The sequence below is a fragment of the Macaca nemestrina genome, chromosome 17 (genome assembly GCF_043159975.1).
Source record: "Macaca nemestrina isolate mMacNem1 chromosome 17, mMacNem.hap1, whole genome shotgun sequence".
Classification (NCBI taxonomy): domain Eukaryota; kingdom Metazoa; phylum Chordata; class Mammalia; order Primates; family Cercopithecidae; genus Macaca; species Macaca nemestrina.
Genome location: NC_092141.1, coordinates 62015361 through 62042829, shown reverse-complemented (window position 1 = coordinate 62042829; position 27469 = coordinate 62015361). Strand labels below are relative to the sequence as shown.

The 27469-nt window shown below is 56.7% G+C and overlaps 1 protein-coding gene across 9 annotated transcripts in view; it reads left to right on the top strand.

Annotated features, from left to right (window-relative positions):
- Positions 1–27469, top strand: part of LOC105472279 (SRC kinase signaling inhibitor 1) — a 76388-nt gene that overhangs the window by 23666 nt on the left and 25253 nt on the right. For 2 of the 9 annotated variants that reach the window (XM_011725377.3, XM_011725375.3), the window contains exons 3-13: positions 3922–4223; positions 7728–7826; positions 14539–14562; positions 18394–18589; positions 19172–19370; positions 19802–19895; positions 20393–21261; positions 22294–22386; positions 22622–22665; positions 22945–23132; positions 24297–24472. In XM_011725377.3, the coding sequence (XP_011723679.2) occupies positions 3922–4223; positions 7728–7826; positions 14539–14562; positions 18394–18589; positions 19172–19370; positions 19802–19895; positions 20393–21261; positions 22294–22386; positions 22622–22665; positions 22945–23132; positions 24297–24472 (2284 nt within the window). Of the gene's footprint in view, positions 1–3921; positions 4224–7727; positions 7827–9917; positions 10029–10118; positions 12096–12116; positions 13053–14538; positions 14563–18393; positions 18590–19171; positions 19371–19801; positions 19896–20392; positions 21262–22242; positions 22387–22621; positions 22666–22944; positions 23133–24296; positions 24473–27469 lie in introns of those variants that run through there. The other 7 variants (XM_071083038.1, XM_011725382.3, XM_011725383.3 and 4 more) reach the window with 7 other exon arrangements.

The following is a 27469-nucleotide window of genomic DNA, read 5'->3' as shown; positions in this document are numbered from 1 at the left end:
CCATGCCCTACCCTCTGCCTGCTCCAGCAGCTGGGAGCTGGGACCCCTCCCTGCCATAATCTGCCTGGGAAAACTGGGTGACCTGGGGACCCTCCCACTCCACAGTCACCACCCATCTCAGACTGGTACACTGTTTGCTCCACTCCAGACACACTGAGATCCCCCAGGAGGTAGGGAAGGAGGTGCTGGCATAAAGAGGGGGTAAGAGAGGGGATGAGGAGCTCTTTTGGCTCCAGGAAGGAAGCAGCTGGGAGATGATAATTGGAGACCTGTCCCAATGTTGTCCTGAGCCCTAGGAGGGCAGAGGAGCCTGGCTCTCTGGCATAAAGGGGAGGGGTCCTTCTGGCTCAGGCAGGACTAGGCCTGAACTGTGGAGCTGGATTCCAGCAGCAATGCCATGGCAGAATCTACAAGGCCTGGGCAAAGGGAAGGCTCTTGGCCTCAGAAGGTCCCCTCCTTCTCACTTGTACCCAATGGGCTGCAGACCTCTGGCTGGTGTTGAGGGCGAGTGGAGGAGGAGGAAGGTCAGGGGTTACTGGAGGCAACCCTCTGACTTTGGTTGGAACTATTTCTCCAGTGCCCAGGGAACCCCCAGCCTTCTCCTGGAGGCATTATTCAGGCCACTCTCCTTCAGCCACACTTCTGGCCACTGTGGGTTGCCACAAGTACTTCAAGGGCAGGGACTGGGCCCTTGGGAAGATGGCCCCAGTGTCCCCAGTCTCACTTAGTCAGGGGTTGTTTCACAAATGGCCATCATATCAGGAAACCTTTTGTACTGTACTAATGCAATATATATTTTTGTGGCTGGGCGCGGCGGCTCAAGCTTGTAATCCCAGCACTTTGGGAGGCTGAGACGGGCGGATCATGAGGTCAGGAAATCGAGACCATCCTGGCTAACACGGTGAAACCCCATCTCTACTAAAAAAAAATACAAAAAACTAGCCAGGCGTGGTGGCGGGTGCCTGTAGTCCCAGCTACTTGGGAGGCTGAGGCAGGAGAATGGCGTAAACCTGGGAAGTGGAGCTTGCAGTGAGCTGAGATCCAGCCACTGCACTCCAGCCTGGACGACAGAGTGAGACTCCATCTCAAAAAAAAAAAAAAAAAAAAAATTATATATATATATATATCTTTTTGTTAGCCCACTTTGAACTTCAAATTTACTTAAAAGGAAACTTTATTTCACTGCTATCCCAAGGAACTATATCCATGAAATAACTGGTTTGACCTTATAGTTGGGGCTTTTTCTAATCCTTATGAAAAATAAAGGTATTAAAAAAAAAAAAAGAGCTGGGTGTGGTGGCTCACACTTTTTTTTTTTTTTTTTTTTTTTTAGGCAGAGTCTCACACTGTCTCCCAGGTTGGAGTGCAGTGGCACAACCTTGACTCACTGCAACTTCTGCCTCCCAGGTTCAAGCAATTCTCCTGCCTCAGCCTTCCAAGTGGCTGAGATTATAGGCATCCGCTATCACACCCAGCTAATTTTTTGTATTTTTAGTAGAGACGGGGTTTCACTATGTTGGTCAGGCTGGTCTCAAACTCCTGACCTCGTGATCCACCTGCCTCGGCCTCCCAAAGTGCTGGAATTACAGGCATGAGTCACTGTGCCCGGTCTGTGGCTCACACTTTTAATCTCAGCACTTCAGGAGGCCAAGGTGGCAGAATCACTTAAGCCCAGGAGGTTGAGACCAGCCTGGGCAACATAGCAAGACCCCATCTCTAAAAAAAGGAAAAAATTCACTGGGCGTGGTGGCATGCACCTGTAGTTCCAGCTGCTTGGGAGGCTGAAGTGGGAGGATCTCTTGAACCCAGGAACTTGAAGCTGCAGTGAGCTATGATCACATCATTGCACTTCAAGCTGAGTGCCAGAGTGAGACCCTGTCCCCCCAAAAAAAGAAAAAGGAAGGAAGGAAGAGAAGACATAAAATAATGTTCTTCCCAAAGTCATCTCTCATGTACTTGGACCTTAGTTTAGGGAGCACAACAGAGGATGGTGACCACGGTGAGAGGGACCACCCCAGATCCAGGGCCATCATGGGGATAGCAGCAGGTCAGTGAGGAAGTCCACACATGCCATGTGGTGCTGTCAGTGTTCACTCAAGAAAGAGTCATCGCAGAGAGTGTGGTGGCACATACGTAACAAATATTGAAATCAAATCAGACCTCTACCATTCAGTGTTGCTTTGGGCTTGTCAGTGGACTTCTCTGAGTCTCGGTAGCCGTTTCTGAAATGGGGACCATGATAACACCCCCCTGATGGGGTGTAGGGAGGCACGCAGCCATGAGGCAGGTGGTCAGCCCCTGGTGAGCTGCGGCTCTCATGCCCATGGGAGCCCTTCTTCCCTTGGTTCGGTGCAAGGTGCTGGGTTCTCGCAGACTCTGTGCCCGTGATGGACACACCCCAGCACACCCAGGGAGGGGTGTGTGTGTGTGTGTGTGTGTGTGTGTTGGGGGCAGGTGGCTTTTCTTGAAACCTGGCTGAATCTCCTCTTTCCTCTGTGGCTGGGCAGGGGGTGGCAGACCTGGCAGCTGTCCACAGACCTCCTGACAGTGGATGCTTGGCGGGAGGAGGCTTGTGGCAAACCTGGCTGGTTTCCAGCATTTCCAGCCGGGTCCCCTGTTGCCTTGGTCTGCCCTTGGAGGAGCCCTGTGAGTCAGGCCACACAGCGGGCAGGAGTGCATGTGTCTGCTGCAGCGCCTCATACCCCAGTCCAAGGCCACACTTGGAGTGCTGCTTTGGGGCTGGTGGATTGTGGGGCTGGTGTGTGGGAGAGGCTGTGCTTGTCTCCCTGTGGACTGACTTCTGAGGGGCACAAATCTATGCTTTATGCCCAGGAATATGGCTGAGGTAGGCCCCCAGCAACTTCTTCCACCCCCAAGGGCATGGGTGACCTCTGGAACCCCTGGCCACTGGTCGTTGAGGCTGGAGAGTGCGGGCCAGCAGGGTGACCTCAGGGCTGGTGGGCATTTGGGAAGGGGATTCAGAGTTCCGCGTGGGACCTCAACCCCCGGCCTTCTCTTTCTTTCGCTTCTGTGCTGTCCTTTGTCCGCTGTACGTCTCTTATGGGTCTTAAGCTTGTGTCTGTGTCAGGAGGAGAGACTGAAGAAGGGAGGGGAGAGGTGGGGGGAAAGTCCCTGGGAAGGACTTCAGCTGTTCTGTCTGCTTCCTTTCTCCTTTAAGTTTGTTCCAAATCCATCTCTCACTGTCCTCTCTGTGCCCAGCCTCTCCTGTCTGTCTATCTGTCTGTCTCTGGGGAGGGAAGGGAAAAGGGGTCCCACTGCCCCAGACCCTGGGCTTCCATCTCCATGGGAAACCTCAGAGCGATTTTTGCCTTCATTCTCCCCATGTGTTCCCTCCCGCCCTGGCCCTTTTTCCAGCCGGCCCCCAGCCTTGAGAATAAGTATGTCCTGGACATATGCTAGTCTGAGGGAGGAGGCAGGGCTCCCCCTACCCAACCTCGAAGGAAGACTACGAGCTCCTTTTCACGTCTTTTAGGGAGCATCTAAAAAGCAACCCTTCTTCCTTCACCTGCTGACACCAGCTTTAGGAGGAGAGGGGGTTGTGTGGCTGGAGAGGGTCTCAGGATACCTTCTACCCCTTTCATCCAAGCCCCCTCCCCTTGGCCTCAAAGGGCGGTACTCTCCCCGCGGTCATTATCGCTCCAAACCCACGGAGGAACAGGAAGTATCCAGCCCTTGTTCCTCACCCCTCCCTGGGGGCCGTGGGCTCACTTTCCACGCCATTCACCCACCTCCCCCTTCAGTCCCTAGTGGGGTGCCGGGCAGCCTCTGCCTCGCGCCAGACGCCTCTCCACTCTCCTTAGTCCCAGGCCCCGCCCTTCCCCGCAGGGACCTCCGGTGGGAGATGGGCAGCCCCAGGCCGGGCGCGCTGTGACCCCGCCATGCCCCTCTCACCTCTCGCAGATCCGGAGCGGAGCAGCCCCCCCATGCTGTCTGCGGACGATGCGGAGTACCCGCGGGAGTACCGGACCCTGGGGGGCGGGGGCGGCGGGGGCAGCGGGGGCCGGCGCTTCTCCAACGTGGGGCTGGTGCACACGTCCGAGCGGCGGCACACGGTGATCGCGGCCCAGAGTCTGGAGGCGCTCAGCGGGCTCCAGAAGGCGGACGCCGACCGCAAGCGTGATGCTTTCATGGACCACCTGAAGAGCAAATACCCGCAGCACGCCCTGGCCCTGCGAGGCCAGCAGGACAGGATGCGAGAGCAGGTGAGTGGGCTCCCGGCTGCGGCTGCGGCCGCGGCCAGCGGGCAGGGGAGGGGGTCTGACCCCGTGCTCCATGCCCCCAGGCTCATTCCAACTCTGGGAGGCATCTGGAGCAGAGAGAGAAGGGGAGGAGTTGGGGAGCTGTCCCTCGGGGCAGTTGCTCCGGTTGGCCTTTTCTGGAGCCTGGGAAGGAAAGGGGTGGGGGCTTGGCCTCCAGACCTCTGCCTGCAGTCCGGAAATTGAGAGCATGTGATGGGGCAGAGAGAGCCCAGCCTCTTTAACTCAGGCTGTTTGGGCAGAACTCTTCTGGGAGGAAAGGAGAGGAGGATAGCCTTGGGGACTTGTTCTGTGCCCGAGAGAGTCCATCCTGTGGTGCAGATGAAATGCTGGCCAGGGTCGTCGGCAGCTCTGTGATATGGACTCTAAGAGAGGATCGGGCCTTGAGAGCCTCAGTGAGCTGCGTCCGATGTGTCCCCAGTCCCTGCAGCCTGCAGGAATGGAGCCCAGAACTGGAGCCTTTGACCTCTTTCCTCCCTGTTCCACCCCATGGCTTGCTGGGTGACTTGGAGCTGGAGGCCTCCTCTCTCTGTGCCTGGGTATCTCTCCTGCCATCAGTAGGGCTTAGAGAGGAGACACAGCACCTCTCTCTGGACCAGGACCTGTCTCCTTCTATAGCGGGTGGGATGGTTCCTTTTTAAACCTCCCCCAGAACCTCGGGGTCCTGAGTGCATCTCTCCACCCAAGTATGAGCTTCTTGTCTGTAAGAACATGCTTTCTGGGTCTAGCAGCCTGTGTACAGTTCTGCATTGGTGAGGCACCTGCATGGTTGATGCATATTGGCTTCTGAGACTCAGCCATTGTCCCCCTGGGTAAAGGGACTGAGGGGAGGGATGCACATCCCATCAGCAGCCTTTCAGTCAAACCTGGGGTTGCGTCAGTCCCTGTCTCCCTTTTCCGGGTTCTACTGGATGTAATTGAGGATAGGGAGGAGTGTCTCCACTCCCATCCTCACTGCAGGGAACAAGACACATTGGCACATTTCTGGTACCTTATCTGCCCCCTAGTGCCACTTCCAGTTCTGTCTGGCTTTTGCCTTTTCCCAGCTCCAAAGTCCTTCTGGGAGCAGGATGCAGATCAGGATTAGAGAGAGTTGAAGATGCAGATGTGGCCCTCACCCTCAGGGAGCCCCTCTCATTGGGTTCCTGCTGTGTGCACTGGCTTGAGGAGAAGGGCAGGGGCATTTGTCATCTAGCTGGGGAGGGGAACAGTCAGTTGGGAGGCGGTTTAGAGGAGGGAAGATCATAGGCAGGCCTGATCAGGGAAAGCTTCCTGCAGGAGGAGGTATCTAAACTGGGCTTAGAAAGATGAAAAGCATTTGCATAGGCCTAGAGGAAAAGAATGTTGTTTTAGGAGTGGTGGGGGGTGTGGCATGGGCATAGGCCTGAGTTGATTTGGGAACTGGCCCAGAGGTCCAACTGGCTGGCAAGAAGGCTCAGGTGGGAAGTAGTGGGATGTGTGGGGGCTGAAAAAGTGGGGCAGATGGTGGTGGCTAGGATGGCTGTGGTTGCTTTTGGATGGTGAATAGGAGGGGAGAAGCGGGGCTGGAGGAGGGGAAGCAGAAGAGGAAGAGTGTATCAGGGATGATGAAGGGGAGAGGATGGACAGATGGGGGTTGGAAGAAGACCAAGTGTAGGTCTAAGGCTAAGCTGCCTGGGCCTAGAAGGCAATGACAGAAACACCTGGGCGACAGGGAGATGTTGGTGCCTTGGAGAGAAATAGGAGGGTTGGAGGGAAATGTTTGGGGGTGGGGGAGAGGAATATATGGAGACAGGTTTGAGTAGTGGGTAGGGCATTCTTGGGGATGCTCTTAAGGCACCAAATGCACCACTCAGGACTCCAGAGAGGCCGCAGCTTCAGGAGGAGAGAGTTGAGCACGGTCACAGCAGATACGAAGTGGACCTGGGAGGCTGAGTGGCCATCAGGGAGGAATGGGGTCTAAGAAGAGAGAAAGCCCATGATGTTTGGGGAAAGGGGACCAGGAATGTTCTACATCCATGAGGAAGTCCCAGGGGAAAAAAGGCTCCTGGACAAGGGGCCAGCAGGAGGGTGACCAGCCCTTCAGACGTCCAAAAGGATGGGGAGAGAGAAACAGACATTGCGACTGACAGGGATCTGTGGGCGCAGAGGGTATTGAGAGCTTGTGTCTTGTGGTGTGGTAAAATAATGGTCAATTTCAGGGGTTAGGAAGACTGGGGTTGGTAAAGGATCAGGAGCCCCAGCTACAGACTTACTTTGGGGAGATTGGGCCAGGAAAAGGATGAAAACAGCTGGGTGGAACTTCCAGGGGCAGCAGGCCTGGGAGAGAACGTATGTCTAAGGGCCTCCTATGTTCTAGCATGTTCACCAGCACAGAGTGTGGAACTCAGTAAATACTTAGGAAATGAATCAAAGCCCAGCCACCCTCAAATTCATTCCTTTCTTCTTTCACTCATTCGTTTCCCCACTTAGAGTGTAAGTGGGTAGGATCTATGGCCCATTCACTTGCAATGGAATGCTCGGTGCCTAAGCATGGTGCCAGCTCAGGCAGTGTTTGTGGAATGAATGAGAGAATGAGGGAGGAATGAATCTGAGGATGCCAAGGGGAAAGAAGGCCATGGGAAACAGGTCCTAGAGGAATCTGGAAGGATGGTCTTAGGTGTGGGGTGGTCTTGGGGAATGAAGCAGGTGGAGTCACTTCCACTAAGATACAGAAAAGAAAGATATGCTGTGGGATAGAAACAACTGGGGGAAGGCTTCTCCTGCCCAGCGGTTCCTATTTCTGTGAGGTAGGTGTGACACCTTCAGTGAGGAGGGGACGAGAGCTGGGGAAGGGGGGATGGTAAGGAGCAGCTTCCTTGCCAGTGTGCAGAGGGGCATCCAAGAATTGGACACGAGGCCAGGCACAGTGGCTCATGCCTGTAATTCTAGCACTTTGGGAGGCTGAAGCAGGTTGATTGCTTAAGCCCAGGAGTTTGAGACCAGCCTAAGCAACATGGCTGTCTCTTAAAAATAATTTTTTTTTTAATTAGCTGGGCATGGTGGTTCATCCCTGTAGTCCTTGCTACTCAGGAGGCTGAGGTGGGAGGATCACTTGAGCCCAGGAGGTTAAGCCTGCAGTGAGCCGGGATCGTGCCACTGCACTCCAGCCTGGGAGACAGAGTGAGAACCTGTCTCAAAAAAAATAAAGTGGAGATGAGGATTTCAGGAATGTCTGATAGGGAAGGCCCTGCCCTGGGCTCAGGGAAGCCCCGGGTCTAACAGAAAAGGCAGACATCCAGAAACAGAGCAGGGCTCTAGTTAGAGAGATACCCAACCTAAGGAAAGGACTTGCCAGTGTCGCTAGACCCCTCTGTAGTATGAGCTCTGTGCCAAGGCTTACCCTAGGAATGCCCTTCCCTCCCAGTCACAGTACCCCAGCGGCTCCTGCCCGCTTCCCCTAATGGGGTGTCCCGCGCTTCGCACACACAGGTTGGCGGCTGGACCGTGGACCCCGTGTGCCTCCTCAGCTCCCTCTGCTCCCACCTCCATGGCGACTCCGCCCCCTCCGGGGCTGGCCAGCCGGCCCAGGTGAGTCACCCACCTCCACCCCACCCCCCAAGCCCATGGTGGAGTTTGGCTTTGGGGAGGACTTTTTTTTGGAGGGGGGGTGTTCAGGATTTTTATTTAGCAACCTTTTGTCTTTGGTGTAGGAGCCCCTACTTTCAGGAGACTTCTATGCCCCATACTCACATCTGCCCGATGTCTAATTCCCTGTCACTACCTCCCCAAGCCTGGTTGACTTTGGAGAAGGAATTTTTTGAGGGAATATACTCAGGATTTTTAAAAAAGTTTTTGTATCCCTTTCTCCTTTAAACAGAAATCCCCTGACCTTGCCCTGTGGGTTTTATGCCCTCCTCCCACTGAGGACCATCTTATTCCCCTCTCCACACCCTCCCCTTCGTTTCTGAGCAGATCCAGCCTTCCCCAGATGTCCCACCATCAGGAAGTTCTGCATGAAGTCTCTCTCTCACCCTTCTTGCTAAGTTCATGGCTTAGTCTCTAATTTTTAAGAAGACTTGGGTATCAGGTCATCTGTTCTGAACTTATTCCCCTCTTCCTCATCAAGCTTTGATGTCCGTTATGGGAAGATAGATCTTAGCTTAGACAGGGGCACATGTAGGCAGGATACTAGGGGCCTGGGCTCCCGGCTAGGCCTGGACATTGCTATGGGAGAAAAATAGGCATCTGAGGCCCAAAATAAGCATCAGAGTTGCAATGGGGAGGGGACAGCCCAGGGGAGGACTTGACTTGAGGATGTTCAGCTGTAGGAGGCAGAGGAGGGATAGTGGCAGGGAATCCAGTGGAAGCAGAGTGCTTAGGTCCTTACACACCCTGCTTCCCCCAGAGGACAAAAACGCTTGGCTTTTTCAAGGAGAATGAAGAGAAAGAAAATTGTGACCACCAAGGAAATGACAGGCCTTCAGAGGGAGGATGTTTTAGCCGAGTGTAACTCAAGTCTAGTAACAGATTGGCATGCTTGGCATCACTCACAGGGCATTCAGCCCAATTTCTTTCCCAGTTCCCAAGCCCCATCTTGGCTGAACTTTGGGGAATAGGAATGTGTCTGCCCCCAAGGCTGGATGGCAAGTGGGACAGACTTGTCCTGAATGGCCAAGTGCATGGTGGAGACCAAAGTGGGGCTAGGACAGGGATGGTGATAGGACAGAGGAGGATGTGATATGCACAGGCAGGGTTGGGGTGCCTTGGCTGCCCAGAGGTCCTCCCCAGATGGAGCGTCTTGGGGCTGTGATAGGGGTTGGATGATGGACAGGAGTGAGGCTGGACTGGGTGAGCTCAGTTGTCCCAAGTCAGGGGGCTAGGGGGCTGGGGATTTTGGCCTGTCCACATCTGGGATCTGCTCTGATGGGGGAAAGGGGAGCGCTTGAGCAGACCTTCTCCTGGGGCTCTGTAATTAACCAGGAAAGTGTCTGTGCATAGGATCTTGTCATCACTTGGTGCTTATCACACTCCCTGCCCCTAAGGCTGAGTCTGAGGTTCCCTTTTGTCAAGTGCAGGACCAAAGACTTTGGAAAGGCCACAACCACACAGCAGGGCAGAATCAGAGGCCATCTAGGAAACTTAGGCATACTAGGTCTCCCAGACTTGGCTAGGGATTAAGTCACGGGAGAGTTAAAGGCCAAAGGTGCACAGCGAAGACCCCGCTGGGGAGAAGCTGTGAGCTCTGAAGGTTGAGCAGGAGGCAGAACACTGTCCTCTCCCTGACCCTCCACCAGGCGGGACCTTTAGGGATGGGGGCAGTGAAGAGGATCCTGGGAGGGGACCAGAGGTTGGACTCCAAGCCACAGCCCCTCCCCCGGCTTCCACCAGGCTGTCTAACCTCCCTCCCTCCTGCTGCAACCCGAGTCCCGGGCGCCGGGCCGGCGTATCGGGTGACCGCGGCGACGCAGCCACCAGCCTCCGCCGCTCCTCTGCGGGGCTGCGCCGGCGGGGCCGCGCCGGGGGAGGGGGCCGCGAGAGGGGATGTGCACGGCGGCGCGCCGCGCAGCGCCAGGTGGAGTCGCGGTTACCGGGGCGACCGGGGCCCGGGCCGGCACGGCGGCGGCCGCGGCGGCTCTCGCATTGCAGCAAAGGGCACCGGCGGCGGCGGCCGCGGCTGCGGAGGCGGCCAGGGGAGAGAAGAGCCCGGGCGGGTGGGAGTAGGGGCCCTCCCTCCCCCGCCGGACGCAGGACCTGGGGCTGGGGACCCCGCGCGTACACCTGTGGCCGCAGGTAAGGGGGAGCGGCTGTGGGGGCCGGGATCGCCGCCTCGGGTTGGGCGAGGGGCGGGGACACGAAGATGGGGGCCCGCTCAGCGGCACCGAGAGCCATCCAGGGGTGGGGGACGCCCAGGCCATTGCAGGTTCCTGATCCCTGAGAAACGCCTCCTCCCCTCCCCCACTGCATTAGGTGCCTTCAGCGTGGGCCGGCCCCCACTCCAAAATCAGGCTGGCGCCCCCTCCCCCAACCTCGGAAAGTCATGACCTTCCCGGGGTGCGCCCTCGCCCCCAGAGTCCCACAGCACCCCCCGCACCCACCCCCACACACACTGCATTGGGAAGGAGATGAGGGTGTCATCCGCACATCTGGAGGAGAGGGTCGTGCATATACATCGCGGTGGGGGCAGGCGCCCGAGGGGGGGCGAGTGGCTTAGCCCCAGCCCGGGGGGACGAGTGTTTACACAGACTCGTGTTCATGGGAGTTGAGAGGTGGGTGTGTGCACCGGTGCAGCAGAGCCAGGGGATTAAGGAGCCGGTGCGGACCCGTGGGTTGCTCTCCCTCCTTGGAAGATGCGTGGTCGGGGCTTGAGGTCAAGAAGGGGTCATGCGCTCACTGAGCCTGCTGGGGATGCCTGCCCAAGGGAGGAAAGAGACCTCAGCTGGCTGGGCCAAGCCTCCCCAGGGGCCCTAGCCCCTCCACTCCCAGGGCATGAGGGCTGAGGAGGGAAAGACCGGCAGCAGGGGAAGTAGGAACCCGGCTACCAGTGGCTAGGATGGAGGAGAGAGGAAGGGAGTTAACTCCTTAGCTTCCAGAGGGAAGAAGCTGTTTCCTCTTCTCACCAGGAGTTTGAGGACTCCCTGGCCTGACTTCCTGGGGCCTTGAGAGACGCTCCCCTCCCCTGTTTCTCAAAGCCTGGTCCCTAGGGTCCTATGCTTCCATCTTACCCTCTTAGAACACCTCTCATTTTGCCCCAGCTCCTTTTAAGATTCCTCCCCACAAGTGGTTGCCCCTGCTGGGGTCTCTCCTACTCACTCCTTTATTTATTTCCCCCTTTCACTGTCTTTTGGGAAAGTGAGACCCCCTCCCTGACTATGGCAGAGGGGGGCAGCTTTGGCATTGGAAGATTTGGCTTGGAGTGGACAGCCAGACCTCTCCTGACCCTCCTTGCCCTCTGCCCTCCTAACTGGGGGGTTTCTGGTGTTGGGAAATTCCCAGGGAAAAGGCCCAGAAGGCTGAGCAGTGCTGGGTGCCAGGAGATGGAGGGAGTGGTGCCAGACCTGAGCATTCAGAGATCCCACCCTCCACTCATGGCTCGGTCCTATTTTATTGACATTCATTCATCGTTACATACTTGTTGAGTGCCTGCTATCCACCAGGTACTACTGGGCACAGCAGGAGGAACAGATACCCTGGAAAGGGGTGAGGAGGTAAAGGGTGCTGGAAGTTGGAAGGAGAGTGACTAGGAATGTCCCACCTTAGAGAACAGGGCAGGAGCCGTTTGCTCTCAGTCACCCTAGTCTGTCATGGGTTAAAAGTCATGGGTTAAAATCCTGGAAAGAGATAGAGAAGGGGATGGGCGATATCCCCGGAGGCCTCCCCCACCTCAGTTTATCTCACCAGAGACACTGAGTTGCCAGGAGACTGTGGGGTGGGGCCACCCCTGGTTCGTTCCTGGTGGGGCCAACATGAAAGAGGATCATTCTTCCCACTTTCCAGAGGGAGGACAGATGATGGAGGGGCAGGATTCACTCACGTACTCTACAGATCAGAGCCTGAAGCTCCATATTTTGATCTCAACATCTCTCATGCATCCAAGTGAACAGCACAACCGCAGCCCCTCTTCCATCTATATCCTTTGAGGGGCTTGACTGGTCTTTCCTATGGCACTGATGCCACTCAGTCCTCTCCCTTGGCTGCTGCTAGTGATATGTCCCTTCCAGGTGACTGCCCCATGGATGTGCACAGCCTTGGGACCCTGGGGCAGGCCCACGTGGAGGCCATAGCCAGTGTGGCTGTGGCTAGGCCCTGTCCTTATCTCTCTCCCAGGACAACGAGGTGGGCCCCAGTCATCCGAACAAGGTACCCGGAGTCTGATGTGTTGACACTGGTGGCAGGGTGGGAGACAGGACATCTATCTCTTTTGCATCAGAGGTCACCTCCCTGACTCATGATATCTGGAACATGATAGGCATGGGACAGTGGCACCCTGATCAGGGGCTTTCTCTTTGTACATGGGTGGCTCTGAGGCCGTGTGTGTGTGTGTGTGTGTGCGTGGTGTGTGCATTGCTTTGTGTGTGTTTCGATAGCCGGGGTTCGTGTCTCACTGTGGGTGGGCACCGTGTCTCTGTTTCTGTGGCTGCAGTGTTTTGAGGGTGAGTGTGAATGCTATCAGCACCTCTTGTCCTCTGTGACTGGCTGTGGTGCTTGTGAGAGTGTGTAAGCGAGGCAGGGGCCTGGAGGGAGGGGAACACGTTTGTGTATGAGTGGGGGCGGTCTATGTGTGAATGTCTCTGTCTCTGAGTTTCTGTTTGTTTCCAGGGCTGTTTCTGACTGGGGAGCCCCTCTCTCAGTAGGGGGGTGTGTGTGTGTGTCGCTCTGGGTGTCTGTGGAGATGTCCTTATCAGAAGATGTGTCTGAGAGTCTGGGCTCAGCTGTGAGTGAGCCTGCATGTTTCGGGGAGCTATGGGTGGCCCATGTGTGTGCCACCCGTGCCTGGTGTCATAGTAGTGGTGGGTGAAGGACTCGAGGCCTTCTCTGCAGAGCAGGCCATCACCGCTGGGTCTACAGATGTGACTGTCCTCAAAACCTTCCGGTGCCCTCTGCCTGCCCCCACGTGTCCACTCCCTTTGCTACCCCTCCCCTTCCCCAGGCCACAGTCAGCTGCTGCTGGAGCCTGTTACTTGGCCCCTGGTCTCCCCTACCCTCAGTACCTGTGGGCATCCCCTAGCACCACTGGGGGTGGCCTCAGTCCAGAGATGATTCCAGGCATTGGCTGGGACACAGACTACAGACTTTGTTGTCCCCTTCTGCTGCCTGGTATGTGACTGTTTGTTTGTTTGTTGTTGTTTGTTTGTTTTCCAGAGCGAATGTTGGGGGAAGGATGGGGATGATGGCTTAGGAGGGGGTCCTGGCAAATAACCCTCTTGGTCCCAGCCCCAGCCCAGTGTCACCCCTACCCCAAAAGTCTGCCTTAGGTAAAGCCTCCAGCCAGAGTGTCCCTCGACTCAGCCCCTTCCAACTCCTCCCTGCCAGGAAAGCATTCAGGTGGCCCAGGACACCCTGGCATGGTGTTTCTTCCCCCAGGGGCGCCCTGGATGTCCCTCTCCTCTGCCAGTGGCTCTAAGGCCTGGGGATGTTGTCTGCTCGTGCCAGGCACCCCCGGGCCAGGCCATCTGCTGCCTCCATCTCCCTGCTGAGGCTGGCACCGGTCAGCAGGGTGCCTTGGCTTTGCCAAGAACCAACCCAGCCCCAGGGCTGCTCCTTCCTTGTACTAAGCCATCTGGAAGGGCCTTCTGGTCTCTAGGGAAGGTAGGGCAACCCTCGGTTACTGCAAATGAGGGGTACTCTCCAGCTTCCCATTCTAGGGATGCTAAGAGGGATGCGAGGAGCACTCCTCAATCCCAGCCAGCCACCGTCCCCAGTCTCCCCAACTCCCTTCACTGCCCCCAGCTCCCCAGCCATTGATTGCCCAGTGAGTGAGGTTCCTGGCATCTGGCTGCTCTGCTCTGTAAACTAGATCCATTATGCTGTATAGGCCTCTCTCTCTTGGCCTTGGCCCCTAGCCCCCCTCCTCCGACCCCTGCCCCATTCACCCTGATCCACCCGATCCACTCCTGCCCCAGGGTCTAGTTCTGATTCCACTCTGCTCCATTCAGACACTTTCTGCTTGTCCACCCAGAAGTCTAAATACTTTCTCTCAGCAGTTATGGCCACTCATCATCTGGCCTCAGCCTCCCACTCCCCACCCTTTGCAGCCTAATCTGCTACTTTCCCAGCTGCACCCCAGCCAATGTGGACTAGCGACTTCCCTCAACTCCGTCTCCACTTGTTTGCCCCTGGGCAGGGGGGTATGGCACTTGCCCACGCCATACCCCCCTGCCCAGCAGGCCTCTCCTCCCAGTCTCCAGCTGCTGGTTTTTCCAGACCCATCTCAAATGCCACCTCTTCCAAGCACTGTTCCCTGGCCTGCCATTTCTCTGACCCCACAGCTCAGCTTTGTCACTGCCTCTCTTGTGACTGCCTCATGGGTTTGCTCTATCACCATCCTGTGTGCCTTTTCCCACCGGTAACTCTGGGAGGAGTCGCTGTAGCGCCTGCTTGGGGCCATCCTGGGTATACCATGGTGTTCCAGGTCTCAGTAGAGAATGGATGTATCAAGCATGACTTCCTTCCTGCTCCTGGGAGGGTGGCGGGCCCTTGTCCTAGGGCTGAGTGCTGAGTTCCAAGGGTCTCTAACCTGCCCCTGCCCCTCTTTTCCCCTCCTGGGCCCCCTCATAACCATCTCTTCTCTTATTTCCATCAGCAGCCAAACTACTGGAGTTTCAAGGTCAGTGTGTGATGCCTCTGCTCCCATGACAACTGCATGTGCTCTCCCTCCCCTGCCCCTGCCTCTCCCTTGCACAGGCTTTGCACTGGGGTGCGCGTCTGCACGGGCACCTTCTGGTATGGGCGGTGGGCCTTGAGGCTGCAGGCTGTGGCTGCTGCTTTGGGAGAGTCTGGGTTCGCCTGTCAGGGGCTTGGGGATGGAGTGGGAGTTTGGGCCACCCTTGCTGGGGGTCTGGGCTAGAAATTCTCAGTCCCCAGGCATCCCTAGCCCCTGAGGGGCATTTTGGAATGGCATACATTTTCCCTAGCCTGGAGAGACTGCTGGCTCTGAGTTAGGGACCTAGACCCTTGTTGTGGGCCCTCTTCTTTGAATTCATATCTCACCTCCCAGGGAGGCCCTGTAACTGTGATGGGTCCCTCTTCCTTTTCTTTCTCTCCACCATGGGGGCTGGACAGTGCTAGGCAGGAGACTCTTAGTCCTACACCCTCAAGCCTTTTGTCTAAGTGGAGGGCTAAGCTCAGGGATAGGTACCTTCCTGCCTCCTCCTGAGCTCTGGCCTTTCCAAGCTGAGAGAGCTGTCTGCCCTTCCCAGGGTATCCTGCTGACCCCTGGGGGAGCAGCCTCAGGCACCTGCTTGCCTCCTGGAGTCTCTGGCCTCCCAAGTCGCAGGCATCATGACAGGGGGTGGGAGGCATCCCACCCAGACTCCCCAGGTGTCTTACTTGCATGCATTCTTCCTAGCACTGCAAGAAGTCCTTGAATCAGAGAATCATGGAGTCAAAGTCACAGTGTCAAGCATAGCCTCTTTGGAGGAGGCAGTTGAGGGTAGTGGTTAAGTGCATGGACCCCAGAGCCAGGCTGCTTAGTGGTGAATTCCATCCAGTGTGCTGCTAACTAGCTTGGTGACCTCGGGCAAGTTACATATCCTGTCAGCCATGGTTTCTCCTCTGTAGAGTGGAATGACAATGTCTGCATCATAAAATTGTTGTAAAGACAGGAAAAAGAGGCCGGATGTGCTGGGTCATGCCTGTAATCCCAGCACTTTTGGAGGCCGAGGCATGTGGAACGCTTGAGCCCAGGAGTTCGACACCAGCCTGGGCAATGTAGTGAGAAGTTGTTGGCTGAGGAGAGAGGCTGAGGTGGGAGGATCACTTGAATATGGGAGATTGAGGCTGCAGTGAGCTATGTTCGCACCACTGCACTCCAGCCTGGGTGACAGAGCAAGGCTGTATCTCAGGAAAAAAAAAAAAAAAAGAAAGAAAGAAAAGAAAGAAAGAAAAGAAAGAAAGGAAAGAAAAGAAAGAGAAAAAAAGAGGGGATGCATGTTCCTGGCAGTGCCTGGCTCCTGGTGAGCCCTACATGGTAGCTCACCTCATTAGCTACTGAATCATGGACTCTGCCTTGATTCTCAAACCTAGAAATCAGAATCGCCTTAGGAACTTGTCAAAAATCTCGAACCTCAGGCTCCAATCCCCAGAGATTCTGGTTCAGTGAATATGGGGTCCTGGAAAGGGTATTTTAAAAAGCTCCCAAGTGACTCTTTCCTAGTCTATGGACAACCTCTGGGAATCTCAGATCCACGAGCACTCCCTGAAACACACTGGTGATAGGCGCTCTCTACCTCCCATGGCAACCCCTGTCCTATCTTTGGAGAGCTCTGCTTGACTCACTGTTTTGTTCTTCTGCCATCTTCCTTATGGTGGGGAAGTCCTTCTGGATGTTTCACTTTCCTCTGCCCTATTGTCTCAGCCCAAGGATGGAGAGAAGTGGCAGCAGGTTTTCCCTCCTCTCGAGAGGGTTTTCTGTACAGGCTGTGAGAATGGAAAGGTGCCCATGGGGCTAGGAAGTGGTGGAGCATCTCTTCTCGCAGGGTTTCTGCCTTCTTGGCAGGCAGCAACCCCCAGGATCCCTGCCCTGCCTCCCTTCATTTGGACCCCTGTTCCACCTCCTTGCTGGCACCTCACTGGTGTCCCCCCGGCACCATGGCCACCCCCTACTCTTCATCATTGCTGGCTGCTTCATGCTGCCTGAATTCTGTAGCCCCTCATCCGCACCAGCCTGGCAACCACTGACCTTTTAGTTGCCAGGCAACCCCATGACCACCAGACCAGACCTGGTTCCCCACACTGCTGCAGAGCTCCCCGCCCTTCAGCTGGGATGAAGGTGAGACAGAGGGGTGTGGGCTGGCACTAGTGGTCAGCCTAGAGCTGAGCCATAGCCTCTCGGTCACAAGCACAAGTGGCCCCTCCCTGGGTCACAAGCACAAGTGGCCCCTCCCTGCTGCCCCCGGCCCGTTTCTGTGCTGCCTTCCTCCTGCCAAGACCCGCGCCCGCCCAGTGGTCAAGGCATTGTGCTTGAGAGGGGAAGCTTCCTGATCCTCACATCTGATCTATTATGGTCCCCAAACCCTCAAGGCCACCTTGGGGACAGCTGGGCATACTGCCCATCAGAAGAAGATGCTCTCCCTTTAAGAGTGCTAATCCAACTGGAATATTAAATTGAGTTAATATGAAGATGGAGATTAATTAGCGGTAAATCAGGAATTGGGAAGAGAGGGAGCTGAAGAGGAGAATAAATCATTCCTTTTTAGAGATATTTTATTGTTGTCTTTTTTTAATTATAAAAGGAATCTATTCACACAGTTTTGTAGAGAAATCTATAAAGTCAAAAAAGGAAACTGTCAACCCTGAGATAACCAGTGTTAATGGTTTTGAGTGATTTGTTGTTAAAAATAGACAATTTGTTTTACAAAAAAATGTAATTGGGCAACATTATTTCTTGACAGTATATGTATATGTAATACATATGTGTATATAATGCACATAACATGGAAAGATGTAGATCAGATTCATTATCTCACTCCTTGTACCAGTTTCTGTACAACCACCAGATTTCTTGCCCAGGGACTAGGGCAGAATGTCAGGGGCTGTGGTCCTGAGTGACATCCCCAGGTTTCAGCCAAAAGTAGGCTCTTAAAGTGTGGTTGAAATAATCCTGACTCCTCCTCCCCCACGGAGAGAGCCATCAAGCTATCCTGTGACATCCTTCCCTACCCCCAGCCAGATATCAGCCTCAGCTACAGCTTCAGAGAAGTGGCTGCTGTCTCTCAGAGGGTCCTGGGGGCGGTTGGCTGGCTGTGTGGCAGCATGTGCCTTGCAAGGAGGGGCTGAGGCCTGGCACATGTGTCATGTGTGCATGTGTGTCACATCAGACTTAACATGTGCATTGTGGGCACTGGGCAGGTCGTCTCAAATCCAGGTCCAGCTGGCTTTGAGAAGTTTGGGATAGTTTTCTCAGTCACCCTAAATCAAGGACATTCCCTCTGTCCAGCTCTGTCAGGGTCTGCATCCCCTCAAAGCTGGGATCCTGGGGTCCCAGCTCTCTTTGCTTTCTCCCTGGGCCCTGCTTCCCACCCCACCCCCACCCTCTGAACTCCATGAAGAATAAATTATCTGCTCACAAACCCGCCACTTAATTAATGTCTGGAACTAATGCCCCAATTTGCTCAACTATTCTGCTGCTCACCTCGGTAACAAATTTGTGTTGTTGTTGTTCTTCGGAAGCCTGAAATAGCAGCCGTGCCCATGGCTCCCACTCACATGGCCTCTTGTCTGTCTTCCCAGGGTGCCTGTGTCCTTTGCCCACTCCTTACCTGCCAGGTGTCCCAGGGAGGCCAAGGCCGGGAGAGACTGGGGAACTCTCTTGTGGCCATGCCAGGAGTCTGTAATCTGTTTGGGTGTCACTGGCTGGCAGGACCTTCCCAGGCCTGGATATGGGCAGTGACAGGGGGTGCTCATCCTTGATTCCTCTCGCCCTGCCTGGCCCCTGCAGACCCGCAGCTCACGCCACACTCAGGGAGCCCAGCCCGGGCTGGCAGACCAGGCAGCAAAGCTGTCCTACGCCTCGGCCGAGTCGCTGGAGACCATGTCGGAGGCCGAGCTGCCCCTGGGTTTCAGCAGGATGAACCGCTTCCGACAGAGCCTGCCTCTCTCCCGCTCGGCCAGCCAGACCAAGCTGCGCTCCCCAGGTACTGCCCGCTCGGTCCACCCTCCCTCCCGGCACAGGCTCCTCCCTCTGCTCTTCACTCTCTGGAGCCCCCTCCTCCCCTGCAGCATGCCAGCTCGCCTCAAGCTCTGCTCTCTCTCCCTCAGCAACCCCAGCTCTCTCCATTTCTCTCTTGCCCTCAGCATCCCCACCCAACCCCTTTTCCTCCAAGCCTCCTCTCTCCCTCCTGCTTCCTTTTCTGTCCGTTTCTTTCATCCCTCCCTTCTCTCCCATCTCCCTTCTCTAACTCTCTCCAACCTCTCTCTCCATCAGCTCACTTCCTCTCAGTTTCCGTCCCACCTGCTCCTACCCCTACTTCCATTTTCTTGTCCAAATTCCTCCAGCTGCCTGGAGTCCAGTGAGTGCCTTGAGAGGCTGGAGACCCGGCCTGGCGCCCCCGCCGGCAGCATGAGAGGTGCCTGGGTGCACCTGCACTCGGGGGCGGCGTCTGGCCTCAGACCCTGCCGCTGCGGGGCTGGCGCAGCTCCCGAAAGCTCCCCGCGTTCTCCTGGAGGGCGGCGTGGAGACGGCGGCAGTGACAGCGAGAGCGGTGTCTCCTTCGCAGGGGTGCTGTTCCTGCAGTTCGGGGAGGAGACTCGGCGCGTGCACATCACGCACGAGGTCAGCAGCCTGGACACGCTGCACGCACTCATCGCGCATATGTTCCCGCAGAAGCTCACCATGGGCATGCTTAAGTCGCCCAATACCGCCATCCTCATCAAAGACGAGGCTCGCAACGTCTTCTACGAGCTGGAGGACGTCCGGTGGGCGTAGCCCCAGGGGGATGCGGGAGGGCTTTCCCACACTCCTCCTCTGCCGGGTGCTGGACCTCGCCGGCCCTTCCCCAGCTCCTTCCTGACCCGATCTCAGCCTTTCCCCTCCCCTCCCAGAGCCCTACCGCCCCACCCCCTTCCTGGGCCATCTCAGCCCCACCCCCTCTCTAAATCATCCACCCCCGCTGGTTCCCTTTGCTTTGAGCTAACCTGAAAATGGCGCCTGAGACCAGGACGAGGCCGGGGTGGAGGCTGCTGGGCGTGTGTGCTTGTGGCAGGCAGCCTGAGCGAAGGATTTAGGAAAGAGTTGGGGCTCCCGGTGCCTCTGGCCACCCCTCTTCTCTTGGCCTGGAGAAGCCACCCCTTCTCATTGTGCACGGCTGGGAGATGGGTGGTGACCCCGTCCCCCCCGCCTCTCCCAGGGACATCCAGGACCGCAGTATAATCAAGATCTATAGGAAGGAGCCCCTCTACGCTGCCTTCCCTGGCTCACACCTCACCAACGGGGACCTCCGGGTATGGCTGGGCATGCCCAGGGCATTGGGGAGGCTGGGCACACGGGGTCCAGGGGAGCAGGGTCTGGGAAGTTGTCATCGGGAACCAGGGCCAGTTTTGGAGAAGGGAGCATAGGGGCTGAAGGGTTAGGGAAGAGCCCCTCTCCCACCTGCTACTTTCCTCTCCATTCCGGGCCTGTCCACTTGGGATTTTGCTAATTTGCCTCCAGATATTCTAAGGCCTCTCTCAGGAGCTGGAGCCACCGCTTCCCCTTCTACTTCCCACCCCTCACGGTAGCTGAGCTGAAGGTTACCCCTTGGTGCCTCTTCATCAGCCACCTTTTCCGCCATGCTGGAAACCCTGATGGGAAAGGGGCCCTAGACGCAGCAGGATGGAGGGAGGGCTGAGACCTGAAGGGACTTCCTAAGCGTCAGGGAGGAGATGCTGGCTGCTCAAGCAAGGGGCAGGGGTGTCTTTGGTGACCAGCCCCGTGGGGTTCCGGGCTGTCTTCTGCGCAGAGAGAGATGGTGTACGCGTCGCGGGAGTCGTCGCCCACGCGGCGCCTCAACAATCTGTCGCCAGCGCCGCACCTGGCGTCCGGCTCGCCGCCGCCCGGGCTGCCGTCGGGGCTGCCATCCGGGCTGCAGTCCGGCTCGCCGTCGCGCTCGCGTCTCTCGTACGCCGGGGGGCGGCCGCCCTCGTATGCCGGCAGCCCGGTGCACCACGCGGCCGAAAGGCTGGGAGGCGCCCCGCCCGCCCAGGGCGTCAGCCCCAGCCCCAGCGCCATCCTGGAGCGGCGCGACGTGAAGCCGGACGAGGACCTGGCGGGCAAGGCGGGCGGCATGGTGCTGGTGAAGGGCGAGGGTCTCTATGCAGACCCCTACGGGTTACTGCACGAGGGCCGTCTGAGCCTGGCCGCGGCCGCCGGCGACCCGTTCGCCTACCCGGGAGCTGGCGGCCTCTACAAGCGCGGCTCGGTGCGCTCGCTAAGCACCTACTCGGCCGCCGCTCTGCAGTCCGATCTGGAGGACTCCCTGTACAAGGCTGCGGGCGGCGGCGGCGGCCCGCTGTACGGCGACGGCTACGGCTTCCGCCTGCCGCCCTCGTCACCGCAGAAGCTGGCCGACGTGGCAGGGCCCCCCGGAGGCCCCCCGCCGCCGCACAGCCCCTACTCGGGGCCGCCCAGCCGCGGCTCGCCAGTGCGCCAGTCCTTCCGCAAGGACTCGGGCTCCTCTTCCGTCTTCGCCGAGAGTCCTGGAGGGAAGACCCGCAGCGCGGGGAGCGCCTCGACAGCCGGAGCTCCCCCTTCGGAGCTCTTCCCTGGGCCTGGGGAGCGCTCGCTGGTGGGGTTCGGGCCACCAGTGCCAGCCAAGGACACGGAGACCAGGTGAGGGACGTTAATCAGGCTTCAGGGACTGGGGGTGGGGGGTGCGCTGCGGAGAGGGTGCACTGCAGAGTCCGTGGCAGGTGTGTGTCCTGGACTGAGATCCCGGAGTCCTTTGGAGACCTTGAGTAGTCTTGAAGGGTGGCCAGAAAGCATCTTGGATGTGGCAGGGAGGGCATTGGAAAGACCAGCTTGTCATTTTCCTCCCATCCGCAAGACTAAAGGGGGTAGTTGAGAGGTCCCCAGACGAGGACTCTGGAGACTTGTGTTTGCATCCATTTTCTAAGCTTCAGTTTCCCCAACTGTAAAATTGAGGGGCTGAACCACTTTTAGTGGCTTTCCAGCTTAAGAGTTTGCAGCAGTGAGAGCTGTCCAGCACCGGGACAGCTGAAGTCCACTGGGGAGGAGGGTGCTATTGAGAAATGGCCACGGGGAAAGGAGCACATTCGGGTACCTAGCCTCCAGGCTGAGGAGCCCCTGCCCATCGCTCAGTCCCCTCCTAAGGGTGCAGGGCTGGAGGAGGTAACCAGGGCAGTAGGTAACCTGCGCCCTCAGGCAGCGCTGCTGAGCAGTGAGAAGCCATTGGCCTTCACACAGCTCTTACATGGCCTGTGTGCCAGGCACTGCACACGCTACTGTCAGTGCCGAGCTGGGCAAACCCAGTTCCTGTCCTGGTCTAGTGGGGAGACACTCAACATACCTCCACTTCCCTTGGGTGGTGTGGAAGGAGGGGTTCCTCGGGGCTCCTGGGGTCTGTGGAATGTTTTTGGGAGGGGGTCAGGAGAAAGGCAGAGCAGGCAGGGGAAAGCATTGCCAGGCATGGAGAGATCAGCGTGCAGCCTTTAGGGAGGGAGTGAAAGGTGAGATGGGAGGCTTTGGACCTGATCCTTAGGCTTGGGGCCCTTTGGGTTGTCTGTGTTTTGGTAGCCAGGGATGGGACGGTGTTTCTTCTGGTTACCAATTTAGGAATGGGGGGCTGGGCAGGAGAGACCCTATGCTCAGAGGCGAGGTTGCCCAGACCCCCTTCCTCCCCAGGGAGCGCATGGAGGCTATGGAGAAGCAGATTGCCAGCCTCACAGGCCTGGTGCAGAGCGCCTTACTTCGAGGCTCTGAGCCTGAGACCCCCAGGTGAGGCCCCTCTCCCAACACCACTGCCAGGGCCTGGGGGTGGAGCAGGAGGAAGGGGAAATGGGCATCAGCTCTGCCAGTGTCTCACTGGGTGACCCTGGGTGAATCCCTTCCCTTCTCTGGGACTCTATCCTGACATCAGAGAGCTGGAGGAGATGACATCTAAGGTCCCACCCAGCTCTGGAGGTCTGGGGCTGGCCTGGACCCCCTAATGGCTTTTTTCCCTGTGCCACAGTGAGAAGATTGAAGGCTCCAACGGAGCAGCTACCCCCTCAGCACGTGAGTGACCCTCCCCCTCCCCCATCCTTGTTCTCTCAGAGGCTGCTTCCTAATCTATAAAGTGGGGATTAAGCAATAGCTACATCACTAGCCTTAGCCCAAGAGGTCTTTGCCCTGGCACTTTGGTCCCCACCCTTAGGGCTGGCCACTTGGGGCAGGTAGTCAGAGCCACGGGGTTCTCTGGCTATGTGGTGGAGAGTAGGGAGGACGCTGTCCCAGCCCAGTCCTTCCCAGGCTCACAGTTTGTTCACTTTCTCCTATCCTCTTGGTCCTCTGCAGCCTGTGGGTCAGGCGGCCGGAGCAGCGGGGCCACCCCTGTGTCCGGCCCGCCCCCGCCCTCGGCCAGCAGCACCCCTGCAGGGCAGCCTACCGCCGTTAGTCGGCTACAGATGCAGCTTCACCTGCGAGGCCTGCAGAACAGCGCCAGTGACTTGCGCGGCCAGCTCCAGCAGTTGCGCAAGCTCCAGGTACCGCCCCGTCCCGGGCATCGCCCCACCAACGCTCACCTACTGGTCGAAGCCCCTTGCCACAAGTCCCGTCCCATCCCCTACTACCTCATCCTTTTCCCAGAGCTCCCACGCCCGAGTCCTTCGCCACTCACTGGTCTCTCTCCGAACCCTTTCTCCCCTTCCCCTTTCTTGAGCTTCTGCCCCCTCGCTGAACCTCCGCTTCCTCACCAAGGCCCTACCCCTCGCCCGTATCCCCCTCATTGAGCCCTCCTTTTCCTTCCCTGAGTCCCCATCGCCCTCCTGGAGCCCCAGTCACCCACTGAGCCCCTCCTTCGTCAGTATCCCTCGGGGCAGTTCCAGTTCCTTCCTGCCCTGCAACCCTTTCCCTAAGTCAGCGAGAGCCCTTCCCCCAAGTCCCCTCAGCTCCTCCCTCCTGAGCCCTGACAGTCTCCCCCGGCCCTGCCTGGCAGATGGTCCCACCTGTCAGGAGCTTGGCACCGCCGTGTCCGCTCCTCAAGCGGGCCCAGGGCCCGTCAGGTGAGGATAATGAGCAGAGACAGGCTGGGGAGGGGGCAGAGAATTGCCATCTGGGCAAAGGATAAGATCTCGCCCACCCCCGCCATTCAGGCTTGGAACTGGGTTGGATCAATGGTTAACTTAGTCTTCCTGTCCCAGCCGTGGAAACTCTATCAAACGCCAGCGCTTGAGTCCTTCATTCCAGTCCCGTCCCCATTCCGGGATGATGGAAGCCACAACCATGCGGCCGCACTGTCAGCAGGGACCTACATAGGGCCACACCCTGTCGCGCAAATATTCCCAACCCCTTTTCCTGCCTCATATTCCCCAGAACTTAACCTTGCCCTCCTCCCCCTGCAATAACCACCCCGTCACTGCTGCTTGCGGCCACAGCCATGCAGCTGCCCCTTTGCATGGCCCATTTAAACGCTCCCCGCTCCACGATCCCCATCCGTTCTCCTCCTGCCTTCCCTAGAACTTAGCCCTCTGCCCCTGCCCTTCGCCATCCCACCCCTTCGCTGCTGCCTGAGGCGGAGCCAAGCAGCTGCATCTTCTGCCGAGCCCCGCCCTGGATTGGGCAATCCTCTTCCCGCCTTCTCCCGTCCCTTCCCCTGCCGCGCGCCTCCGCTCCCCCCACCCGGGTCCATCCGTCCGTGCGTCCCGCAGCTACAGAACCAGGAGTCGGCGCGCGCGCTGCTGAAGCGCACGGAGGCAGAGCTGAGCATGCGCGTGTCGGAGGCGGCGAGGCGGCAGGAGGACCCGCTGCAGCGGCAGCGCACCCTGGTGGAGGAGGAGCGGCTGCGCTATCTCAACGACGAGGAACTTATTACCCAGCAGCTCAAGTGAGGCTGGGCCCGCGGGGGAGGGAGAGGTGGGGGTGCGGCCGGAGTACCTGCCACCTGGTTTCCCTGGGAGGCGCAGCTCCCTTCCCTCGAGTCACAGGTGGCGTTGGTCTGTTCTGAAGCCTGATTTCCTTCTCTGGCCTGATTTCTGTGTGACCCACAAACCTTTGATCGGCTGGCATTATTCCTGATTTCTTTTTTCTGGCTTGATGCCTGCTTTGCTATGGTCTTGCTTCATAATGATCCACACTCAGGCTTCCTGTGGCCTGCAGCTTCACTGTCATCTGGCCAGCTGCCTGATTTCCCTCTGCCCTCTGCCTACTTTCATTCTGGCCTGTGACCCGTGCAAAGTGACCCTCGGGTAGTGCGTTCAGGTGGAGCGTTTAGGTGCCGCCACTGCTCCAGCCTGGCGCTGACCAGCCACCATTGGAGATCTGATTCCCTGATCTCTGAGTCCAGATATAGCCAAGGAAAACCCACCTTCCTTCCTAGTGCAGCTGGAACAGGGCTGAAGTGTTTTCAGAAGGAAGGAGGAATCGTGAACACTCCGCCTCCACATGCTTAGGCATGGAGGGGTTAACAGAAGACAGTCTTCTGATCCAAATTTAGCAAATGGCTGTCTGGCCAACCATTCCATTGTCTGGCACCTTTGAAGGGAGATGCTGCCTTTCACTGTCCATTCAGGGAGTAAGAACCCCCACCCTGCTTTCCCTCGCCAGTGATAGGGATCTGAGACAAGAGGCCCTGCTCCTTCCTGTGGACCCCCTCTTGGCGACACAAGGCACTAGGGGACCTGGAGTCCAGTGCCAGCCCTGAGGTGCTGAGTGATCAGGGCAGTTCCTGCCCCTCTCTGTGTCCCAGTGTCCTCATCTGTACCCAGCATTAAGCTTTTCACCTCTCTTTTCAACAAGGGGTTGAGTTGTACTGGTTGGGGACTCCGGGAGCCAGGAGAGGCTGCTCTTTGGAGCCCAGCTTCCTCACTAAGTCATAAATGAGCCTCTTGCTAGGGGCTCCTTGAGATAGGTCGCTGCTCCTCAGTCTGGGGCTCACATAGCCTAGTGGTACATGTGCATTTCAGCAAGACCCAAGGCAACAATTCCCATGACACCATGTAGCTGAAATAGGGTAAGGGGCCTCCCCAAGGGGACATAAGCCAGGAGCAGCCACCCCATCACTCTAGGTGTGATAACTTAGTGATGACTCCAGCCAGATGTCCAAGCAGATTGGCAGGTACCATCTCTCCTCACCCAGGGAATTCCATTTCTCCAGATTTTCTATCCTTTCCTTGTCCCTTTTCATTCAGCCCAGAGGAGGGGGGTTGGAATATTCAAAAGGAATTTTACTGAGACATTAAAGGAAAATTAAAGGAGATCTAAAAGCACAGAGCTAGAAGATACGAAAGGACAGATTTATGCCACTGTCATTATAAGTGTTTGGTCCTTGGCTTCCTGAGAACCTTGGTTCTCCAGGAACACAGACTCCACACCCCCTGCCCCATTATCAAACCCATTATTCAGAGAGCTTGGGACCTGCAGTACTGTTTCTGGCAGGATTCTCCATCCTTCTGAAAGAGGGCTCCTGCCTCTACTGGGTTGGGCAGATACTGGGCTCCAACTTCGCCATGAAGGCCCTCCCTGCCCAGCTCCCATAGCCTTCCCAGGCTTTAACCCTGCAGCCTCCCTATCCCACACTCTGGCCATAACCCCTGCACACTTACTCTTGCTCCAATTTGCTATGCCCCTTCCTCTTTCCTGGCAACTTGCTGGAAGTTAAAACTGGTTCTGTTTCATTCAACTTGACTCACTCACCTGTTCATCTAGCCCAGCACTTAAGGTCTGTCTGGGCATTGCCTTTAGGTGCAGCCTCTGCTGACTAAGACCTTTTAGGTCCTGGACTCCACCTTTGCCTAACCCAGGGCGAGCTTTGTAGGTATGCCACCTGTGCAGTCATTCAGGGCCCCACGCTTGGAAGGGCCCCATGCTTGGTATAATGCTCTGCTGTTGCCATCTTGAAATTCTTAATAATTTTTAAACTAGAGGCGACATTTTCATTTTGCATTGGGCCCCATTAATTATTTAGCTGGTTCCATTTTGACTCTTCCCTGTTGACCCCTCCAGGACTAAATCTGGGTTTGGAAAGCCTAGCCACTTTTTCATCCAGTGTCTAGACTAGCTGGCCTGGGACTCATTTGCAGAACTTGCCCAGGTTAGAGGCCGCACAACTTTGGCAGATTGGATGATGAGAAAATCAAGTGGGGAGGCCTAGTCCCTCCTGCCTGAGAGTTGCAGTGTTGTCATCTCCTGAAGTCTTATTTGAGTCCTTTTTTTTTTTAATTATTATTATTATTATACTTTAAGTTCTAGGGTACATGTACATAACGTGCAGGTTTGTTACATATGTATACTTGTGCCGTGTTGGTGTGCTGCACCCATCAACTCGTCAGCACCCATCAACTCATCATTTACATCAGGTATAACTCCCAATGCAATCCCTCCCCCCTCCCCCCCTCCCCCCTCCCCATGATAGGCCCCGGTGAGTGATGTTCCCCTTCCTGAGTCCAAGTGATCTCATTGTTCAGTTCCCACCTATGAGTGAGAACATGCGGTGTTTGGTTTTCTGTTCTTGTGATAGTTTGCTAAGAATGATGGTTTCCAGCTGCATCCATGTCCCTACAAAGGACACAAACTCATTCTTTTTTATGACTGCATAGTATTCCATGGTGTATATGTGCCACATTTTCTTAATCCAGTCTGTCACTGATGGACATTTGGGTTGATTCCAAGTCTTTGCTATTGCGAATAGTACTGCAATAAACATACGTGTGCATGTGTCTTTATAGCAGCATGATTTATAATCCTTTGGGTATATACCCAGTAATGGGATGGCTGGGTCATATGGTACATCTAGTTCTAGATCCTTGAGGAATCGCCATACTGTTTTCCATAATGGTTGAACTAGTTTACAATCCTTATTTGAGTCCTTTACATGACAGTCTCT